At 36.5% G+C, this 19,074-nt stretch overlaps 1 protein-coding gene across 1 annotated transcript; it reads left to right on the forward strand.

Moving 5' to 3' along the window:
• The first annotated feature begins 785 nt into the window (after positions 1 to 785).
• On the forward strand, positions 786 to 18,784 carry LOC145488105 (F-box/LRR-repeat protein 2-like). Its single transcript, XM_081466890.1, has 16 exons — positions 786 to 924; positions 2,142 to 2,212; positions 3,367 to 3,421; positions 3,693 to 3,767; positions 4,712 to 4,806; positions 6,742 to 6,810; positions 10,310 to 10,405; positions 11,019 to 11,145; positions 11,921 to 11,995; positions 12,667 to 12,797; positions 13,286 to 13,346; positions 13,783 to 13,827; positions 13,932 to 13,988; positions 15,014 to 15,150; positions 15,360 to 15,435; positions 16,719 to 18,784. The coding sequence occupies exons 1-16, from the start codon at positions 850 to 852 to the stop codon at positions 16,824 to 16,826; spliced, it is 1,353 nt and encodes a 450-aa protein (XP_081323016.1). The 5' UTR covers positions 786 to 849; the 3' UTR covers positions 16,827 to 18,784.
• The last annotated feature ends 290 nt before the right edge of the window (positions 18,785 to 19,074 follow it).

The following is a 19,074-nucleotide window of genomic DNA, read 5'->3' on the forward strand; positions in this document are numbered from 1 at the left end:
TACACGGCAATCCTGACCATAGACAGCAATGGTTTACTGTGGAGATTGTGCAGAATGTTCATAGGTCGACATAAGGTTTTCACATGAGATCTTTCATTTTCCCACGTTCCGATGGTTTGAGATTATTCTCCCTGTTGGTATGTCAATGAATGTGATATTTATGTCTACTGTTCTAGTTGAAGGGGAAAATGAAAGATTCAACGTTAGCGACTTAACTCGATTTGAATGAAAACAACAGCTTACCATGGGGTATTGAAACTACCAGCCACATAACAACCTTATCACACTCCCACAAAACACCCCACAAAGAAAGTCACACGGCTATTTGTGAAATCCATCTTTTTGAAGAAAATGAAATTTTAAAACCTAGACCCACTTTGAAAGTGAAAATTTCGCAAACTGGAAGTTATGTCGTTTAAGAGTAGAAGTTGACCGAAGATCATCGTAAAAATACTGAAAAAATTCTGAGAGTCGTGACCGGAACTCTGGTTCACTGCACTAGATTTTAATTCAGGGTGACCCCCTGTCGTTTAGTATGTCTTTTTCGGTGCACGAAATTGCTTTGTTTTGGCTCAAACGAAAGAAAAAAACTAGACTTTGGTAGAGATAATAAAATGTTCGTTCGGATTTTTTTTTAATATTATTATTTCTAGTATATCAACGCTCAAGTCCTTTCGGATTACCAGTCAATCACCACGTTTCTGTCTTCCGGTTTTCATACCGGAACTGAGAACTCATTACCCACAAATCTCGACGCGAGCATCTGGCTCTGGAAAACAAAAAACACTCAGAGTTCAAGCAACAGCTCGGAAGCTGTGTCGTCGAACTTCGAGAATATCTGCGAAATTCATGTGCTCTAACCATACCGTTCATCCAAACTATAATCATACACACGCCAGAGTTAATTCTAGGAGCAGATTTGAGGTAAGTGTGCGAATTTTCGGCCAAAACTTAGGTAAATTCGGCAATGGTGAGCGACTATTCAAACAAGAATCTTTCCGTCTCTCGGTGCTAAAGAAATTCATTTAAATGTTTGTCTGAAGCATAAGCTTAATATCAGTTTACCATTTCGTGCCTTATTTTATAGATTGTTATATGTTTATCATTTTACTCTATGCTTTTCATTTTCCCTTCGTAAAACAAGCTTCTTGCTCAAGCATTTCCTGTCTTCTTCGCTCTCGAGAAAGCTCGATTGTTTTGCCATTTAATGGTTTGTTTTGCCCTGTTTTGTTTTGTGGACAAGGCTGTCGCTTCGGATGCAATGTAAGAGGTAAAAATATTTATCGAAACATTCTTGCTAGGATGTGCAATGAGTGTTGTGTCCCCTAGCTTTCACGATGCCATGATATTATTACGGTGCGATTAGCTGGCTGGAAACTTTACACTGTTCTGTTATGATGTGCGCAGCTTGCAATAAGAAATTCTCGTTGATCTAAAAACTTGCGGCTTTAGACTCAGAATTAAAACATATTATGGAATTTCCACGTCCTTCATTGGACGGATTTGTATCTCCAAATAATATTGGGCAATTTGTCTAGTTAGCGGTGTGTTTGCAGTTTTTTACCGATCAGTGCTCGAGCAGAATTTCGCACATTCCCGCTCCGATCGAAGGCGATGTTCTTGCTTCATTAATTGAGAAAAGCGCGAATATAATTTCTAACTAATTTTAAAAACCGAAAAACTGCTCTTTTGGAGAAAAGGTTGGGAACTACGTTTTCACATCTAACAGAAAGGGATTTCGTTTACACGGTTGAATGAAATTTAACTTACGTAAGCTTAAAAGTGAAAAAATCTCTCCATTCACTGCTATGCAAAGACTTCGCACGTAGGCTTTAGCTAAGCTTGAGCTTATTTTCAGCGCTAGATTTCATATACGTCTCGACTTGTTTCTTTGAAAAATGAGTGTTGCTTTCCTTAGGAATGTCGGGATTTTTTCTCCCGGACTGATAAATCATATAGAAAGCTTAGTTACAAGCGATCGATATGTTGGGCTCCAATAATTGCTCTTGTAAACTGCATTTAAGCGGTCTTTATTATGAAGCGCAAGCTGTCATTGAAAATTCTCAAAATTTATGTCGGCATGTCTTGACTTCTGCGAGAAAAATAACCTATTAACATGTCGAATTTTATTTCAATTCCAGCTTTATAATTTTAACACCAATGAGGATCAAGCGTTAATAAACAAGAAACTTCCTAAGGAACTTATTTTAAGGTAAGTTGACTTTGTTGTTTTTTGCTCTGGCATATGCAAACATTATGCATACTAAATACTTTCACCATACCCAAGAGAATTTCGATACGCTTATTAAGTTCCCAGCACAGCTGACCGAAATGGTTCCCTTTAATAGACAATTTGCATTGTTTAATATGCATTGATATATGCCTTGCAGATAAAGAGTTAAATTTGTGGCAGCATTTCCTGTCGACTGAAAGCAATGTTAATAATTCACTACAATTTAAAATTTTGCCTGCTCTAAATAGTTTGTGATTTCCAGTCAAATTGACACATTTCAGGAGCCTTTAAGTATGTATTTCTAATAACACTATCACTTATATGCACCTGACAAAAGCATGTAAAAGTTACATTAATTTGAATTTTTTGTTATACCTGTATGAATATTATATAATGTTATATTCTATTATAGCAGAATGTTTAACAATAAATTGTTTCATTATTCACTGATTTAAAAAAAAAAAAGATTAACGCTACTGTGCCTGTTTACCAACACTGAAAATGAATTACAGTGCAGCCTGCATGTATATTTATTCTGTATGATTTTTTTGCTAATACAAAACATTGTTTTTTCACTTTGATGTTACTCAAGACAACAGTACTACTGTGACAGCAGCCTGTCACAAACATCACTTTTTATGTTAATATTCAGCCAGTAAATAGCGATTGTTGTAGGCTTTCTGGACCACTTAAAACCGTAGTTAAAATGTGAATGTCACATGAGAAATCAAGCTGTACATAATTTGTACCACTTCACAGTGCAGATGTTTACAAATAAGTAGCAGTGAAATTTGTTTGTGCACTCAGGCCCAGCTAACCCATACTGACAGTCTAGATGATCCCAGTTTCTGTAGTATAAAGCAGTTATGTACTGTAAAAGTATTATTCCTTTTCTGGATGGCATTAGCCAAAACAGTTCACCAGTTAATTAATTAAGCAATGTGGAGTGTCTCGTTTAACCACAAGGTCACAATATGTATGCACCCATTTGTTTAGAAATACACAATGTAGTTGTAGCTAACCAAAGCTTGAAAAAAAAAAAAAAGACCACTGCACTTGAACCAGGTAGTTTTATATGTTTAATGTATTATATATGACATTATTTAATAGGTAAACTACTTTTCTTTCCCTAGGATTTTTTCATTTCTAGATGTAGTTTCTCTGTGCCGTTGTGCGCAGGTTTCCAAGGTAAGCAGCTGTATGTGCAAATGTGACATCACTTACAGCAAGTGTAATTGAAAAACAAAATGGACTTATAAGAACTGAAACCAAAAACATGTTTACGGAAGAACAGGCACTATGTGTGGCAAAATGTGAGGAACCCTGTTATATCTAACACACAAACATGTATTGGCCTTGGTTTTGCCTTTGCCTTAAACCAGTGAGACAAGTTAGTCAATTTAGCAAAACCAATGCAATTTTTGGTGATTGAATTTACCCTAAATTTTATTTCTTTTAGCTTTGGAATGTGTTAGCTCTAGATGGAAGCAACTGGCAAAGGGTGGATTTGTTTGATTTTCAAACTGACATAGAGGTATGTCCAGTTCGCATTTATATGATACAATGAACATGTACAGTACTGTAGGTCAAATATTATTCTTACCTTTTGACTGGTTCTTATTATGGTCAGGAATGTTTGAGACATACTACTTGTGACTTAAAAAGACTGCTTTCTTATTCAGCCACATACAGTGTATATGTGTCAACAACAAGCTACAGGTGTAGGTACATGTGTGCATTTTCATGGAACATCTGCACAATCTCACCTGGACTTGGATCTCTTTAGGCCACAGTAGTATGATCTCTGAAATGGTATACTGTATATGCATTTACTCTTTCACTGTAATATAGCAAAAAACTTTTGGCTTGCATTCTCATCTTGGATTAGTAAACAAAACATATCTATGGAGACGTTAACACTAATTAATATTCTGTTTGGCGTATTTAATGACAATGAAGATTTTGCTATTTTGAATCACTTTATACTCAGTGCTAAATATTTTATTTATACATGTAAACTGAACAAAACTAAACCAACATTAAGAATTTTCTTTGAAAAGATCAAATTAGTTCATCATATAGAGAGAAAAATTGCCAAAAGAAATGACAGGCTCCATAAACATTAGAAGAAATGGAAAAAATTATTGCCTCTTCTTAACTAAGCGTCTTTAGAGTTTTGTCAGCATGTGTCTTGTACTTTATTCATTAATTTCATTTATTTTGTCCTTTTGTTTTTGGTATATTTATTTATTTATTTATTTATTTATTGTAGTGTTTAACGATTATTGTATTTCTTATTTATTTGTTTATTTATTTATTTATTTACTTATTTATTTATTTAGTGTTTTTTTTTTTAAGTGTTAGTGCATCTAGTAAATATGCTTGTAACCGTAATTGTCAATGTAAATAATAAAGAAATAAAAAAAATTGTTAAATTAAAAAAAAAAAATACTGTATATGCCTTGATTGTCTTTGTAGGAGATTGTAGTGCTTAACCTTTCTAGACGATGTGTAGGCTTTCTCAGAAGTTTGAGTTTAAGAGGATGCAAGAGTGTAGGAGATGGAGCTTTAAGGTAATTGTTGATGCAGTTGGATCCTGCTAATTCGAACTCAGTTATTTTAAATTCTGCATTATTTCGAACTCAAAACCATTTCCCTGGGTACTGTTGTTCAGTCATTTACTATCGGCCATTTCAAACTTCCACTATTTCGAACTTCGAAATAACGAGTTTCAACTGTACACATACACATGTCCTTGTATGTTAATATTTCAGAGCCTGCATTCAATATCAGTTGCTATAGGGGATCTTTCCTGAAGTTTTTTTTTTTTTTTTGAAACTTTATCTCCACACTAACAGACCCAAAAAAAAAAAAAAAAACACTACATACAATGAAAAATACTTACAATACAAAGCTACAGTACAACATTTATCTACTACTTACTTGGTTATAGTTACAGTACTTACACTCCAGAAAACTTTTTCCCCTCCCCCTATTGTATGTATATGATATTATTTAGGCACGATTAACCCCTTTTACAGTTTTTACAATGTCTTGGATTTCTACCTTACTTAAAAGAAAAAAAAAAAACGCTGATAATTTACTTTACTTATATTTCTACCAAAAAAGAAAATGCTATTTATTACAATCTTTTTTTCCTTTTTTTTTCTTTACTAATTACCACACACTGTTACATAATGCTGGTGCACACTTTCATGTAATTCTTAACGACTTAATCTTTCCTGAAGTTATTGCTTACATTTTGCCTCATTAGTATACGAGTTTGAATAGAGAAGGCAGCATATTTATAGAAATGACTTGACTCCAAACAGCTGAAGAACTTGTGTAACTTACATGTAGTACATGGTGATCATTTTAGCTCTTAGGGTGTACATGTGGTATTGAAGGTGATGTTGGCTCTCAAAAACTGAAAGCTTTCTGGTTGGCAAGAGCACTAGTCAAGGCCATACATTCTATGTTAAATTTTGAGCTTTTAAACCTGTGCGACAAAAGTATTTAAGGTAGCCATGAGACCTCTCAGTATTCAAACTGATATTTTTGTCGCTTGATATGAAACTGAAGTGCTCTATGCTAATGAGACAAATTAATTATTGTAAAGAAAGATTCCCCTAAGTACTGCCGCTGAAAGGGTCTTCCTGATACAAGTTAGATAAAAGTGTCTTAATGCATCTATTGTTACAGTGGATAATTTACATGTAGTTATAAAAAATTGGAAACCTTCATTCAACACTTGAATAGGAGTATCTTAGCCCACTTGGAGTTACTATTGAGCACAAAAGTAAACAAAGTAAATTGAAGCAAAATCCTTGACCAATCATATTTAGTGATGAAAAACAGAGTTTTCATTAAGAACTGAGCACCAGGCAAATTGACCAGCTGTGAAGCCTACTTTGTTTGACCACCTAGAGGAAAGTTTTCTCAAAAAAATTATTCATTTCAAAACATTCTACCCGCATGTGAAAACCAGTTGCCCTCCAGCTGAGAATGTTAACAAAACCCCTGAAAAATATGTTAAATAAAAAATTATGTAAACAATAGAACTGATATGTATAAAAAAAGCATGAAAGAGTAAATGATAAATAAAACTTCACAGAAAGTAAAGGGTAAACACAATAACTGCTGTCTCAGTAGTTTACAACAAACAGGCACATATTGCAAAGAAACAGAAACTTGTTAAAAATTCCAACTGGTGGGCCAGTTGGCTATTGACAACATGTGGAGGAGTTGAAAGTGTTCTCAGGGCACAAATCCATCCAATGTCAGGGAGAAGGATAATTTGAACCTGGGATCTTCGTATGGCAAGTCCAGCACCCTAGTTACTAATGCCACACTGCCTCCACAGATCTTTTGAGGCCTGCTGATAATACATGTCATTTCGTAAACTGTTTTTGGACCTAGCATCAAGTAATGTTTAACATTTTGCATCGCCTCTATCATTAGACAAAGTAACATTATTCTTAATTTGTTCTTCTGGACTTTCTTTTCAGGATATTTGCTCAGCAATGTAAAAATATCGAAGAACTAGTTTTAGATGGATGTAAAAGAATTTCAGATAGGTGTGTTATATTTCATTCTCTTTAACTTAATATTATTATGCATACAGTAGTACTATACAATCATGTCATTGAAGGGGTGAGTGCAAAACCATGCTAAGTGACGATTTGGGTGAAAAAAAAAATTTTCGCGAAAGGGCTTGAATTTTTGCATGTGGTCTTCAATGTAATAGAAAAACGCGGCCCTGTATTTTTGTCGCTGGTTTTTGCTTCGTTTTCGAGTTATAACGTATGCAAAAATACTTGGCTTTTCCTAGCCATGTCTTTAGGAGTTTATTTGTTGAACAGCAAACAGGCAGACTGTTTATAGTGTATGAAGTCAAAATCAAATCTCACAGCATATATAGAGCGGAAATCTGGGAACAGATTGTTTACATCGGCTATTGTGACGTGAGCACAACACGTGAATCGATCGAGCAGCAAACGAAATACCATCGAACTAAAAAGAGATGTGCCGCATTAGAGCTCTGTCAACTAATATCTTAAGCATTGTGTTAAAGTACCTTGTGTGCCTGCCTGGTGGTTGAGAGGCATCATAAAGCCTCGATAAACCCGTAAGTCATCAGCACGTTTTAAAGAATCAAAATGTGTTCTGAAACTTCGAAGGTAGCTGATATACCGTAATCGTGTTATCGGCGTTCGAAGTCAGATCGAGCCAGGCAGCAAAGTCCAAGAGCAGTTCTTGCCCAAGAAAAATACCCTCTCGTGAGTTGTGGCCCATTTGCCAAGCGTTGCTAGTGTCAAAGTTTGGAAAGCGAGAACTGGTTTTTGACTTGTATCGACCGCCATGTTTTCCCACGTACGAGGTGTAAAGACCCTTCCCGGCATGCATTGCAATCACGTTCTGCTCGCGTTTCTCGAACTGGTAACTAGATTGTTTCGGCTTTTTTCATTTAAAGATAATAATGGCCAACAAGTAGCGATCAATTGTAACATAGATCTGTGATCCAGGTTGCTTTGATTTTATTTCATATCGGCATGATTTGTAGTGTTTTGAACTTCTGGGATCAGCGGACATGCAGATGTATGGAGACCTGTACGTTGCGCAGAAGGGTTAATTTGTTAAACTGTTAGGCAGTGCGTGACATAAGGCTACGATTGCGTTGGTCGAAAAATATGTATTTATCTCGTGATTTTTAGCCATTTAAGACGTTGCTGTATTTGGAAAAGTGCTTATTTGATGTTTATTTGTTCAGTGCAGATAGTCATTGTCCCAGATAACCAAAGTAAGTTCCAGATGTTAACACTATTTTCCGGCTGCCATATTTTACCTATTTAAACCTGAAATCAACATTTTTGAGCTTATACGTTGCGTGAAATTAACATTTTGCTGTTTTCTAAGTGAAATCAACATCCTTGCCGTCACGCGTTACGTGAAATCAACATTTTTACCTATTTAGACCTGAAATCGACATTTTTGAGCTTATACGCTGCGTTAAATCAACATTTTTCTGTTTTCTAAGTGAAATCAACATCCTTGCCGTCAAGCGCTAACGTGAAATCAGCATTTTGACCTATTTAGACCTGAAATCAACATTTTTGAGCTTATATGCTGCGTTAAATCAACATTTTTCTGTTTTCTAAGTGAAATCAACATCCTTGCCGTCAAGCGCTAACGTGAAATCAGCATTTTGACCTATTTAGACCTGAAATCAACATTTTTGAGCTTATACGCTGCGTGAAATTAACATTTTGCTGTTTTCTAAGTGAAATCAACATCCTTGCCGTCACGTTAACGTGAAATCAGCATTTTGACCTATTTAGACCTGAAATCAACATTTTTGAGCTTATACGCTGCGTTAAATCAACATTTTGCTGTTTTCTAAGCGAAATCAATATCCTTGCCATCAAGCGCTAACGTGAAATCAGCATTTTGACCTATTTAGACCTGAAATCAACATTTTTGAGCTTATACGCTGCGTGAAATTAACATTTTTCTGTTTTCTAAGTGAAATCAACATCCTTGCCGTCACGCGTTAACGTGAAATCAGCATTTTGACCTATTTAGACCTGAAATCAACATCTTTGAGCTTATACATTGCGTGAAATCAACATTTTGCTGTTTTCTAAGTGAAATGAACAACCTTCCCATCACGGGTTAACATGAAATCAACATTTAAACCTTTTTTGACCTGAAATCGACATTTTTGAGCTTTTACGTTGCGTGAAATTGACATTTTGCTGCTCTCTAAGAGAAATCAACATCCTTGCCGTCGCGCGTTAACACGAGTCAACGTTTTAACCACTTTTGACCTGAAATCAATAAATTTGAGCTTATATAAGTTGCGTGAAATTGACATTTTGCTGGTTTCTAAGTAAAATCAAAGTCCTTGCAGTCGCGGCGGGCCAATCCTTTGTTATAATAAACCAAGGCGAGACTTCGACTTATAACAAAGGCTTGGCTTGGCTATTATAACAAAGGGTCGGCTCTGTTTATCATAACAAAGGCCCGGCTTCGTTTATTTGAAGACCTCGGCGGGAAAAGGGCGCTAGGTATTTTAATCAAAAGTGAACTTTGTCGAAAACGCTCCAAATTTCCCATACAGTTTTGTTTAGGTATGTTTAACAATGTCCCGTAGTTTTTCCGCTAAGCTTCGCTTCGTTTTCGAGATATTGCGTATGCAGAAAAACCACTCGGTTTTCCTAGCGGCGTCTTTATAAACGAAGCAAAAACCAGCAACAAAAATACAGGACCACATTTTTCTATTACATTGAAGACTGCATGCAAAAATTCAAGCCCTTTCGCAAAAATTTTTTTTTTCACCCAAATCGTTACTTAGCATGGTTTTGCACTCACCCCTTCAATTATTAACCCAAAGATGTGTAGATCAGCAGTAGAGTGTATTCTCTTGTTAGTAATAAGCATGTTAAAAAGGTATGAGTTTAGGTTACATACAGTGTTTAGTATGCAATGTGCCGTTTCAGAAAATATCCATACTCCTCCCACAGAAGGGATTGGAATTTCCTGGGGGTTGGGGGTTCCCTTGAAGACCAAAACATTTAAAGAAATGTATCAAGCTTAACTGGAATTTCCAGAGGAGTGGGAGTGTCTTGAAAAAAATCCCTTCTGTGGGGGAAGTATGGATATTTTCTGGAACTACACAGTTGTTGCTAGCTAATAGTGCAACAATATGTATGAGGTATGTATTGACCAAGCATGAGGTAAAGATGGCTGGGTATTGGCCAAGTTCCTTTTTTGTGTGTTTATGGACCGAGATGGAGTCAAGGTCCATAGACTCGCAGAAAGGGAATGAGGCCAATACCCAGCCATCTTGGCCAACCAAGATAGGTCAACAGAGGATTATTTATTTTGGGACATTTTTCTTGCTGGACACAGGTAGTAGTCCTGAGCAGGCAAGATAGCGCCATGTTGCCTACTCTGGTAGCCGGTCAAAATGCAGGATTTGGTTCATCTTGCCTGCTCACGGAGCTACAACTGTAGCCATAATTGTAGTAATATAAGTAGAGGCAAATCAAGCTGTTTTTTTCTTATTTTTTCCAGCACTGCTATTAGTCTTAGTAACTACAGTGGACGACTCAAACATTTAGATGTGTCATCTTGTCATCAGATCACAGATAACTCTCTTAGTGCTTTAAGGTTAGCTGAAAGCAATTAAAACTGAATTGCAAGATCATTTCTAATAATTCCGTAATCCTGATATCTACAGTATGATGCAATCAAAAGTAGATGCAGCTCCCTTGAAAGGGTTCTTTCATTTGTTATGCCTCACAGGCACCCTCTGATTGCTCAAACTGCTTGTCATTTGAAAATGACAGTTTTAAACATTCATTAGTGTGTATTGGATCAGTTTTATTTCAAATGCACAAAATTGCCTGAATTTTTGCATGTGAATTCAAATTATTTGATAGACAAACATTTCCCTGTATTAATTTTTAAACTAGCTTTGGCTAAATGCTTTTGAGAAAACTGGCAGCTGTTGTGCTGGCAGCATCATTTGATGTCCTCCTGTGAATGAGAAAAAGGCAAAAGAAGCCCTTTGTTTGTTTGAACAATGAAATCAGTTCATTCCTGACCAATAATTTTACTGTTCCAATATTATGATGCCTCATACTATCCTTCTCTTAAACTAGGTATTCTAATTAGCCATTTTTATTAATAACAATTTTTTTTGTAACCAAGCCAGATCATTTAACAATACGTATTTACTGTTTCTCTGTCCATGAACACTTTATTGCCATTTGAATTTCAGTAAAGGCTGTACAAAGCTGCAGTATATAAATGTATCGTGGTGCAGTCAAGTATCTTCACATGGTCTCAAGTTACTGGCCCAAGGATGTCATAACTTACTTGTATTTATAGCAAAAGGATGTTCTTTGGTGAGTCCAGGATCAAAAAGAAAAAAAAATAGATAAAGTAATTAAGTAAAACTTTATTTAAGTGTCAAATGTATTTAGTGCTGTTGCGTTAATAGGCCATGTTCAATAATATTATATCAATATTCAGAGTAGCATGGGTCTGAGGCTTTCAGGACAAACCTCTATTTTGGTGGTGTTTTCTTTGAATCCAAGTCTCTGTTGGGAATTTAGGCACAAAAGACATTTGAAAAATTTGCAGTTTTGTCCCCAAAGCCTCAAAGCCATGTTAGAATAATTGATATATTGAACGTGGCCTACATGTATTGGGGACACTGTAAATGAATATAAAGAAATATTGCAATTGGACATATAGTAAATCCAGATAAATGTAGGTTGGAGGATTTGAACAAGGGACCTCCAAATTCCAATTCCAACACCTTAAACCAGTCCTGCATGTTGCCTCCACAAGTCAGGAAAGTCAGATAGTGTAGTTATGATGTTTGATTCCACTTTAAGGTTCAAATTATCTTCTGATTCAAAGTTATGTTGTGCCATTGCCTGCTTGTTTCTTGGTTTATCCACTTTTACATATAGGTGTGCCACCTCCGTGTAGTTATTACAGGCAAATTTAAATCAAAAATGCTGTTACCAAAACCAAAACTCTCTATCTGTGTAAAGATGTTTTACAAAGTTGAGGACCCATGGTTATATTTTTATCTAGATCCATAAAGCCTCTTGGACAGAGCCTTTTTATATGCTTTCCCGTTTATTAATTACGTGTCTATTCCCTCTGTAGATAACAGATGAAGGAATTTATCATCTGACAAAACAGTGCACAAAACTCCATACAATTAACCTGCACAGCTGCGAGGTAATTCATTACAGAATATTTTAGTCATCATGTACAGTTATGTAATAGCGTGCAGTTTTGTACTGGTCAACTGTTTGCTTGCAGAAGTCCACATTTTGTAGCTTCAATTATATTAACTTAACACTGTCCAGTTGACACTAATTCTTTTTAAAAAAATTGATGGCTGCTTTTCAAGTCTTCACATATTAGCTTGGCAACAAGGTTATTTGTTAATCACTTATTACAAACTACAGTTGAATCCCAATTTTTGGAACCTCCAAGGGAAACAAAAATTGGTATGAAAAGGCAGATAGTCCAAGGGGTAAAACTGCATTGTTTGATTGAGGGGAGGGAAACAACCTTTGGTTCAATTTATCATGAGGTTCAAAAAATAGAGGGTTCGAGAAATTGGGCTTCCACACAAGTTGGCAATGTTTTTTTATCTCCACAGCTTATTTCCTTTCTCCAGCTACACAATGTGTTGAATCTAGAAAAATACTGTTTGTTCAATCTTTCGAGTGTACCAGTCTTGTACATCATGAAGAACATTGTTAAACTTGTCATTAAATGGTATTAAAGCAGCTTATTAGAAAAGGGAGCAAGTTACACTATACCATAACAGCAGGAGTATTACATTTGTATGTGTGAGCCTTAAACCAACATTGCTTCTTGTGTGTTTCTCTGTCCTTTAGAACATAAAAGATGCAGCTATTAAGGCAATTGGTGAGCACTGTAGGGAGATATCATTTCTCTGTGTGTCTGGGTGTATACAGCTGACGGATGTAGCACTTCAGTTTCTGGGATTAAGAAGTCATGAACTTAGGTAAGAAAGGATGGTATTAGGAATATTAGGTGTGAAGTGATCATCACTTTTTAAAACCAAGAACAGTAATTTAATTTAAATCATAATACAGTTGAACTGTGAGTAAAAAAAAAGAAAACAACAAAAATGGGAATCTATCTGTCACTTGCCTAATGGACGGCAAGTGATAATTTTTTGCAGTAAAATCTGAGAAAATCGAAAATTGAAGAAGTAATTTAAGGGATGGAATTATTATTTTTTATAAATTTAATTTTTAATTATTACATGTAATTGTGCTAGTGAGAAAATGTTTTCTGGGCTGGTGAAAATGACTGCAGTGCTAGTACATCCTTAGGCCTAGTTACAGCTTGCCCGAGAGGCAGGCTGGAAAACTTACTGTTATTTTCTTCGCACCCTGCATTTTCTGTCATCCATCTGGTCTTCTCTTTGCATGGTTAGTCTGAGCTTTTTGGTTAATTTGTTCATCAATTTTCTCCCTATGGCTGCAGAACATTAGAAGCTGCGCAATGTTCACAGTTCACAGATGCAGGATTTCAAGCACTTTGTAGAGTAAGGATCAGTTTCTTGATATTTACAGTTGTAATGAGTTCTTGTTTGACTCGTCAAAATTGTATGTAGCGATTGTGGTGTAAAAAAAGACATGCTGGCAGAGGGATTGTTAGAATTTTCCGTGAACTGCATGTTGCTAAGGAAACTCTGCCTTGAGCCCAGAAGAAGTCAAAAATTACATACTTGGCGAAGTAGCCTTGGTAGGTTGGTGTATTGTGTATCACAGATCGACTGGGAAACCATTTATGTTTTGAATTTATCTGCAATTTGCATATCTCTGGCTAAAAGAAACTAACGGTCATTTTGTTTTACATGTATATGATGCAAAAGTTCTGCAGAATACTTTTACCTACTTACAGTCTGTTACTTTGTTTTATTGTTTTCAATGACCTGCAAGGTCACTGTGAATTACTTATCATGGTTTGCCTGTTTTCAGGGTTGTAATAATCTTCAACGTATGGACTTGGAAGAATGTGTTCTGGTAAGTTGTTACTGTAGCTCAATGTCACCCTGGCTTCAGAGATCCTTTCCAAGAATTCAACGAGGAAAATTATGAAATGATGTTTGGTTTTTTTTCCTTCTTAGATCACAGATTCAACTTTGAATCACTTATCACTTTGGTGTTCTGGATTAGAGAAACTTGTAAGTGTCTTTTAGAACAGGTGTTCTCTGGTTGTTTACCTCCCCTCTCCAAGATAAGATGTCTTGGGAGTAGGCAACAGGGAGAGACTAAGGAGGACAGTCTTTCATTGTTCCTGTTATGGCCACATCATCAGCTTGAACAACAGTGGAACAAGACATAGGCTGGAGAAGATCTAGGGGTTTTGGCGGGTTTGGGCAAAGCCCCTAAATAAAAAATGGGACATTGTAACATGCCCACTTGGCCTCAGAATAGCAGAATTTCAATTTTGGGGGATGGCCAGATTCCCCCTACAGGAGAGGGCCTTTGGCAGTCCATATCTCAAACCCCCTTCTCTAAAATCCTGTATTTGCCGCAGGCATAGGCATGAACATAATTTACATGGAGAGTATTATGAACTACTTAGTCATGTGCAGAATCTGTCTTTGCTGTTTTATCATACCTGAGCAGATGCGGTACAAAACAACTCAGAATGAATGTATGCAATGTTTAAATAGGACTTCATATTATTTTATTTCACTGGGTTATTCCAAATTTTCATATTACTTCATATCGACAGAAAATTATCCCCGTGTTGGTGAACTTTTATAACGACACTTTATGATTCCCACATGCATAATAGAGATTGTTTACTTTCTTTGTCCTTCAATCCGGGACAACAACGACAAACTGAATCCCTTGTTTTTTATTAAAATAATTTGCCTTTTTGACAAATACATTATTATATCCACTACTCATGAAGTACAATACATGGTTGATGTTTTGCAGAGTGGTAATGAATATGAAATTTACAGAAGTGTAGCAGTTCTCTTAAACTGCTATTGTTTTATTATTGTAGAAGCTGTTATTGTTTTAGGGCTAGGGGCATTGTTTCTGTTGTTTGTTCTATTGTCCTCTCAAAGAGTATCAAGCCATTCATGTGAGACCTTACGAGAGCTGCCACCCGACTCAAAATATAGGTGTAATTTTTAAAGACTGTTGCATGTATGAAGCGTGAACTGAGCCTCAATGTTTTGTTTTTCGTCAGAGTCTTTCACACTGTGAGTTAATCACAGATGAGGGCATCAGACAGTTAGGCGGCAGCCCTTGTGCAGTGGATCATATTCAGGTGCTGGAGCTGGATAACTGCCCTCTCATTACAGACAACGCCCTAGACTACTTGATGTAAGTTTACATCTACATGTACAGTTAAATATCGCTGGTAAATATAGTTGCTGGTCATTTAGGCCCCAAGTCGGTTAGCTCCTAGCCAGTTAGCCCCCAACGAGAAGCCGATTAGCCCCCATTCACACTTAATCGTACCAAAAAGGTACGATTAAGTATAAGAATTGAAATCCTGCTAGATTCTTATCTTTTCGTCTTTCTAAATGTAGAAACTGCCAGCAGCTAAAGAGAATAGAACTTTATGATTGTCAGCTTATAACCAGAGCAGGCATACGAAAACTCAAGGTAAGTACACATGATGCAAATCACAATACTGGAAATGAATGTAAGAACTGAATATCCTATATCTGAACTATGGGAGAGAGTTATACGATACTAATGCGTTTCCGTTTTCATTTCGGAGAAAACGAAGCAAAATGTTTTCGACCTCACTAGCGTTTTCGTTTTGTTTTCACCAGTCCACACTGATTCCTTTTCATTCGAAAACGCTTACTTTTTGATACGTTTTCGCCTGTCGTTGATATAAAAAAACGCCCGAAAACGCCCGATGGTATTGACAGTGTATGACGCTTTTTTCGTCACCGTTTTCGAACGCCTTCGTTTTCATCAGAGTTTCCTATCGGCCGTTTTAGTGTGGATGATAGGCGAAATTGCAACAAAAAGTTTGCGTTTTCGTACGAAAGCGCATTGCTGTGGTCGGGGACTTCAAGACATGATGAAAGATTATTGCAGTTATGCACGCTACTGAAAACAAAGGCAGCTTTGATCTTACAATCCATGACGTGACCAGCCCCTAGTTGACTTGATACGTGAACGCATGGGCAATTCCCTTGATGAAACGTGCCTGCAGGGAGTCACGGTAGTTGTATTCATGCAAACAAATATCCAAACAAATAAATTAATGCAAACAAATATCCAGTCTAAAATAATGAATACAAGATAATGAATCAACTACCTTGATTCCCTGCAGACTCGTCTCTTATAGGGAATTGACCATTGGTAGAACACTGCACCGGTATCGTAGAGAAAATGGGTTCAAATCCAGTTCGAGCCTGAATTTTTGAGGTTTTACTTTCGCAGCTGACTAAGTTGCGTAGGTAACTGCGATGATCTCTCGTGCCATTAAATCAAAATATTGCTGTTAAAGTAGTAATGCTAACAAGCGTCATGTAGGTACTGCGGTGGTAATACGCACGGTTCTTTGTATCTTTCACACGATTTACCGCGCTAGTTCACTTCCGCGCGTCTAAATGAACATGGTCTGAAATCGTACAAGAATCGACTCCAAAATTGTAGTTTCTAGAGGTAGTCATCCCCTTTGCCCGGTTGGAACGAAATTTGAATACTTCCGTAACATTTTGAATTCCCGATGTAATTTTTCAGTCGGTTTCGAAGACAAGTGCGGTATTTTTGTTGCAAACAAAAATGATTATCTACGCACACATTTACCATCTCTTTTCCTGGTTGGATAAAAAAAAATCACTATTTATCCAACGTGCACTCCAACCAGTTTCTTTTTTCAGCAAATTAACGGTAAAGTTTACTCATGTGGTTGCTTTCCTTGACAGGCTCACCTTCCCGACCTCAAAGTACACGCATACTTCGCCCCTGTCACCCCTCCCCCGAGTGTTGGTGGTGGACGACAGAGGATGTGCCGTTGTTGTGTGGTGTTATAGTACTATATTTTAAGGTCGTTGATAACATTTTAAAAAATTGCTGCTTATCGTGTTAAACAGACTTAACCTTCGTACTTGTACGTGCCCGATATCGGTTTCTTACTCCGTTAAGTTTGCAGTTTTAGTATTTTGCAGGATTTTTTTTCTTTCGGTTCATCCCTCCTTTATTCCGTCCAGCTCTAAATAACCTCCCCCTTACCAACTTCCCTCCGTCCTACGCGTTTATCGAAAAGAGCCGTTTCACAAGAGTAAGGAAGTTCTCATCTTTGTCTAAACCAATTGATACTTGCATGAAACGAAAAGATTTTAATGTACCACAAAATGTTTTATCTGGGAAAGTACCCAGTTACGCCAATAGAGATTGCTAAACTAAGCGAAAGTGTTCTATTCCCGTGGAACTTTACCAGAGTAACGCGCTTGTGTGACAGATTTAATCATGCCTGGACTGGTTATTTACTCTGTTGTTTTTGTTTTTGTTTTTGTTTTTTTCTTTTTCTTTTTATTTTCATGTCTCTTTCTGACAAAATGTTGCTGCATTTTATCGTTTCAGTTTTAAAGCCATTTTAAAGAAATGTTTGCCAAATAAAGTGTAAATAAATGGTGATATTATGACTGCGTTAAAAATTCATAAAATCAGTGGTAGGAAATGAGTTTGGTTCTGTAATACAATTTTTTTTTCAATAACAGTGAAAGTACTGATTTTATGGCGACTTTGTTTATAGTGTATTAATATTAGCGCCCATTTTATTGTACATAGTGCAGAACCAGTCTCTTAATCCACCGTAGGAAAAAAGATGGCGGCTGCACATTTTACCACAATACCTTGCGAACCTAACACAGCCTGTAAGGTACAAAGCAAGCCAAATTTTTACAATATTTGTCCCTGTACGAAGGACATTGTGTATACTAGGTTTGAAGATTTTGTAACTCTTCTGTGCGTTTTTATGAACGTTGTTAAGGCTTTCGCTCGCTAAGAACTATGGGTAAATGTACCAGTCGCCATCTTTTTTCCTACGGAGGATTATCTAATCTATTTAAAAAATTCTCAATGTTAAAAACTAAGTCACAGTTACTAGGCTTTGTGTTGGGTCCCATGTTTCTCCATTGTTGTAGTTCGTCTTGCTTTTTGTGTTGATCTAGGGAAAATTTTATCTATAAAGTGTAACTATCGTACGCTCTTGGTCAGTGTCACAAAATCTTGATTTCAGTCGTCACACAATGCATATACACCAGTGATACGAAGCTTTGCGTGACAAGCTAAACTGCCACAGAAGGCACAAGAGACCGACTTCTTTTGATGGCCTAAAGTGCTGGAGTTGTTTCTTGCGCTCTTTCTGCGTTTCTCAGTTGTATTTTTAAAACAAGCTGCTGTCTGGCAAATGAAAGTCACGTGGTCTGGTCTGTGACCATGGCTAACCCCAGTCCCCTGCCGGTCAGGAAAAGTCTTGTGTTAAAATAGCTTCAAATGTTCTTTTTCTGTTTCCAGCATTTTAGACGCGATCAACAGCTAGTCGAAATCTCTAGAATACGTCTAGTGTGGAGTTCAAGTTTAAGAGTCATTTCAGCCTTTTTTGTGGTTGTGTTGAAGAACCAGTTAACATAGGAGATAGGAAATAAATAACTGTTACTTGCCTGTTGTCGACTGAGCGCTGTTAGTTGTGATTGTAAATGCGGGAATTTAAAAATAAATATAAAAATAACGTAAGGAACTGGCTGTGTCTGTCGTTATGCTTTCTAGTGTACTCTCTTCCACAATTTTTTATGGTTCAAGCCAACATGGAATAACACTTAAAACCTCCTTCACCCTCCCCTCCCCTCCCCCCTGTACTCTCATTGATACTGGAAGGACACAAAATTGACATACAACTTTTATTACAGCCCTTATATGAATATATTAGCACGTGTACATCTTTGACTACCAAATTTGCTTTAATGTTCAACCTAGACAACCAAATCTACTTTATTTGCAATTTGCTCAAGTACATCTTAGAATACCAAATTTCCTTTATTTTGTAAAAATTGCCTAGGTAAGTCTCACGCTACCAAATTTACCTTACTTTTTAATTAATTATTTGATGTAAATCTTACATCTCCAAATTTATTCTATATTGTAGTTTGCTCATATACATCGAACATTTCCAAATGTACTTAGCTTACTTTGTATTGTAATTTGCTCTTGTACATCTCACATTACCAAATGTACTCTTGCTTACTTTAAATTCTAATTTTGCTCCCGTAAATCTTACAT

The sequence above is a fragment of the Orbicella franksi genome, chromosome 5, assembly GCF_964199315.1.
Source record: "Orbicella franksi chromosome 5, jaOrbFran1.1, whole genome shotgun sequence".
Classification (NCBI taxonomy): domain Eukaryota; kingdom Metazoa; phylum Cnidaria; class Anthozoa; order Scleractinia; family Merulinidae; genus Orbicella; species Orbicella franksi.

Excerpts from the sequence above, each read along its gene's own strand:
- LOC145488105 (XM_081466890.1), top strand. The coding sequence starts at position 850 with ATGTGCTCTAACCATACCGTTCATCCAAACTATAATCATACACACGCC. Across the intron at positions 11,146-11,920 it reads TAGCAAAAGGATGTTCTTTG|ATAACAGATGAAGGAATTTA; the intron begins GTGAGTCCAGGA and ends TTCCCTCTGTAG. Across the intron at positions 13,989-15,013 it reads GTTCTGGATTAGAGAAACTT|AGTCTTTCACACTGTGAGTT; the intron begins GTAAGTGTCTTT and ends GTTTTTCGTCAG.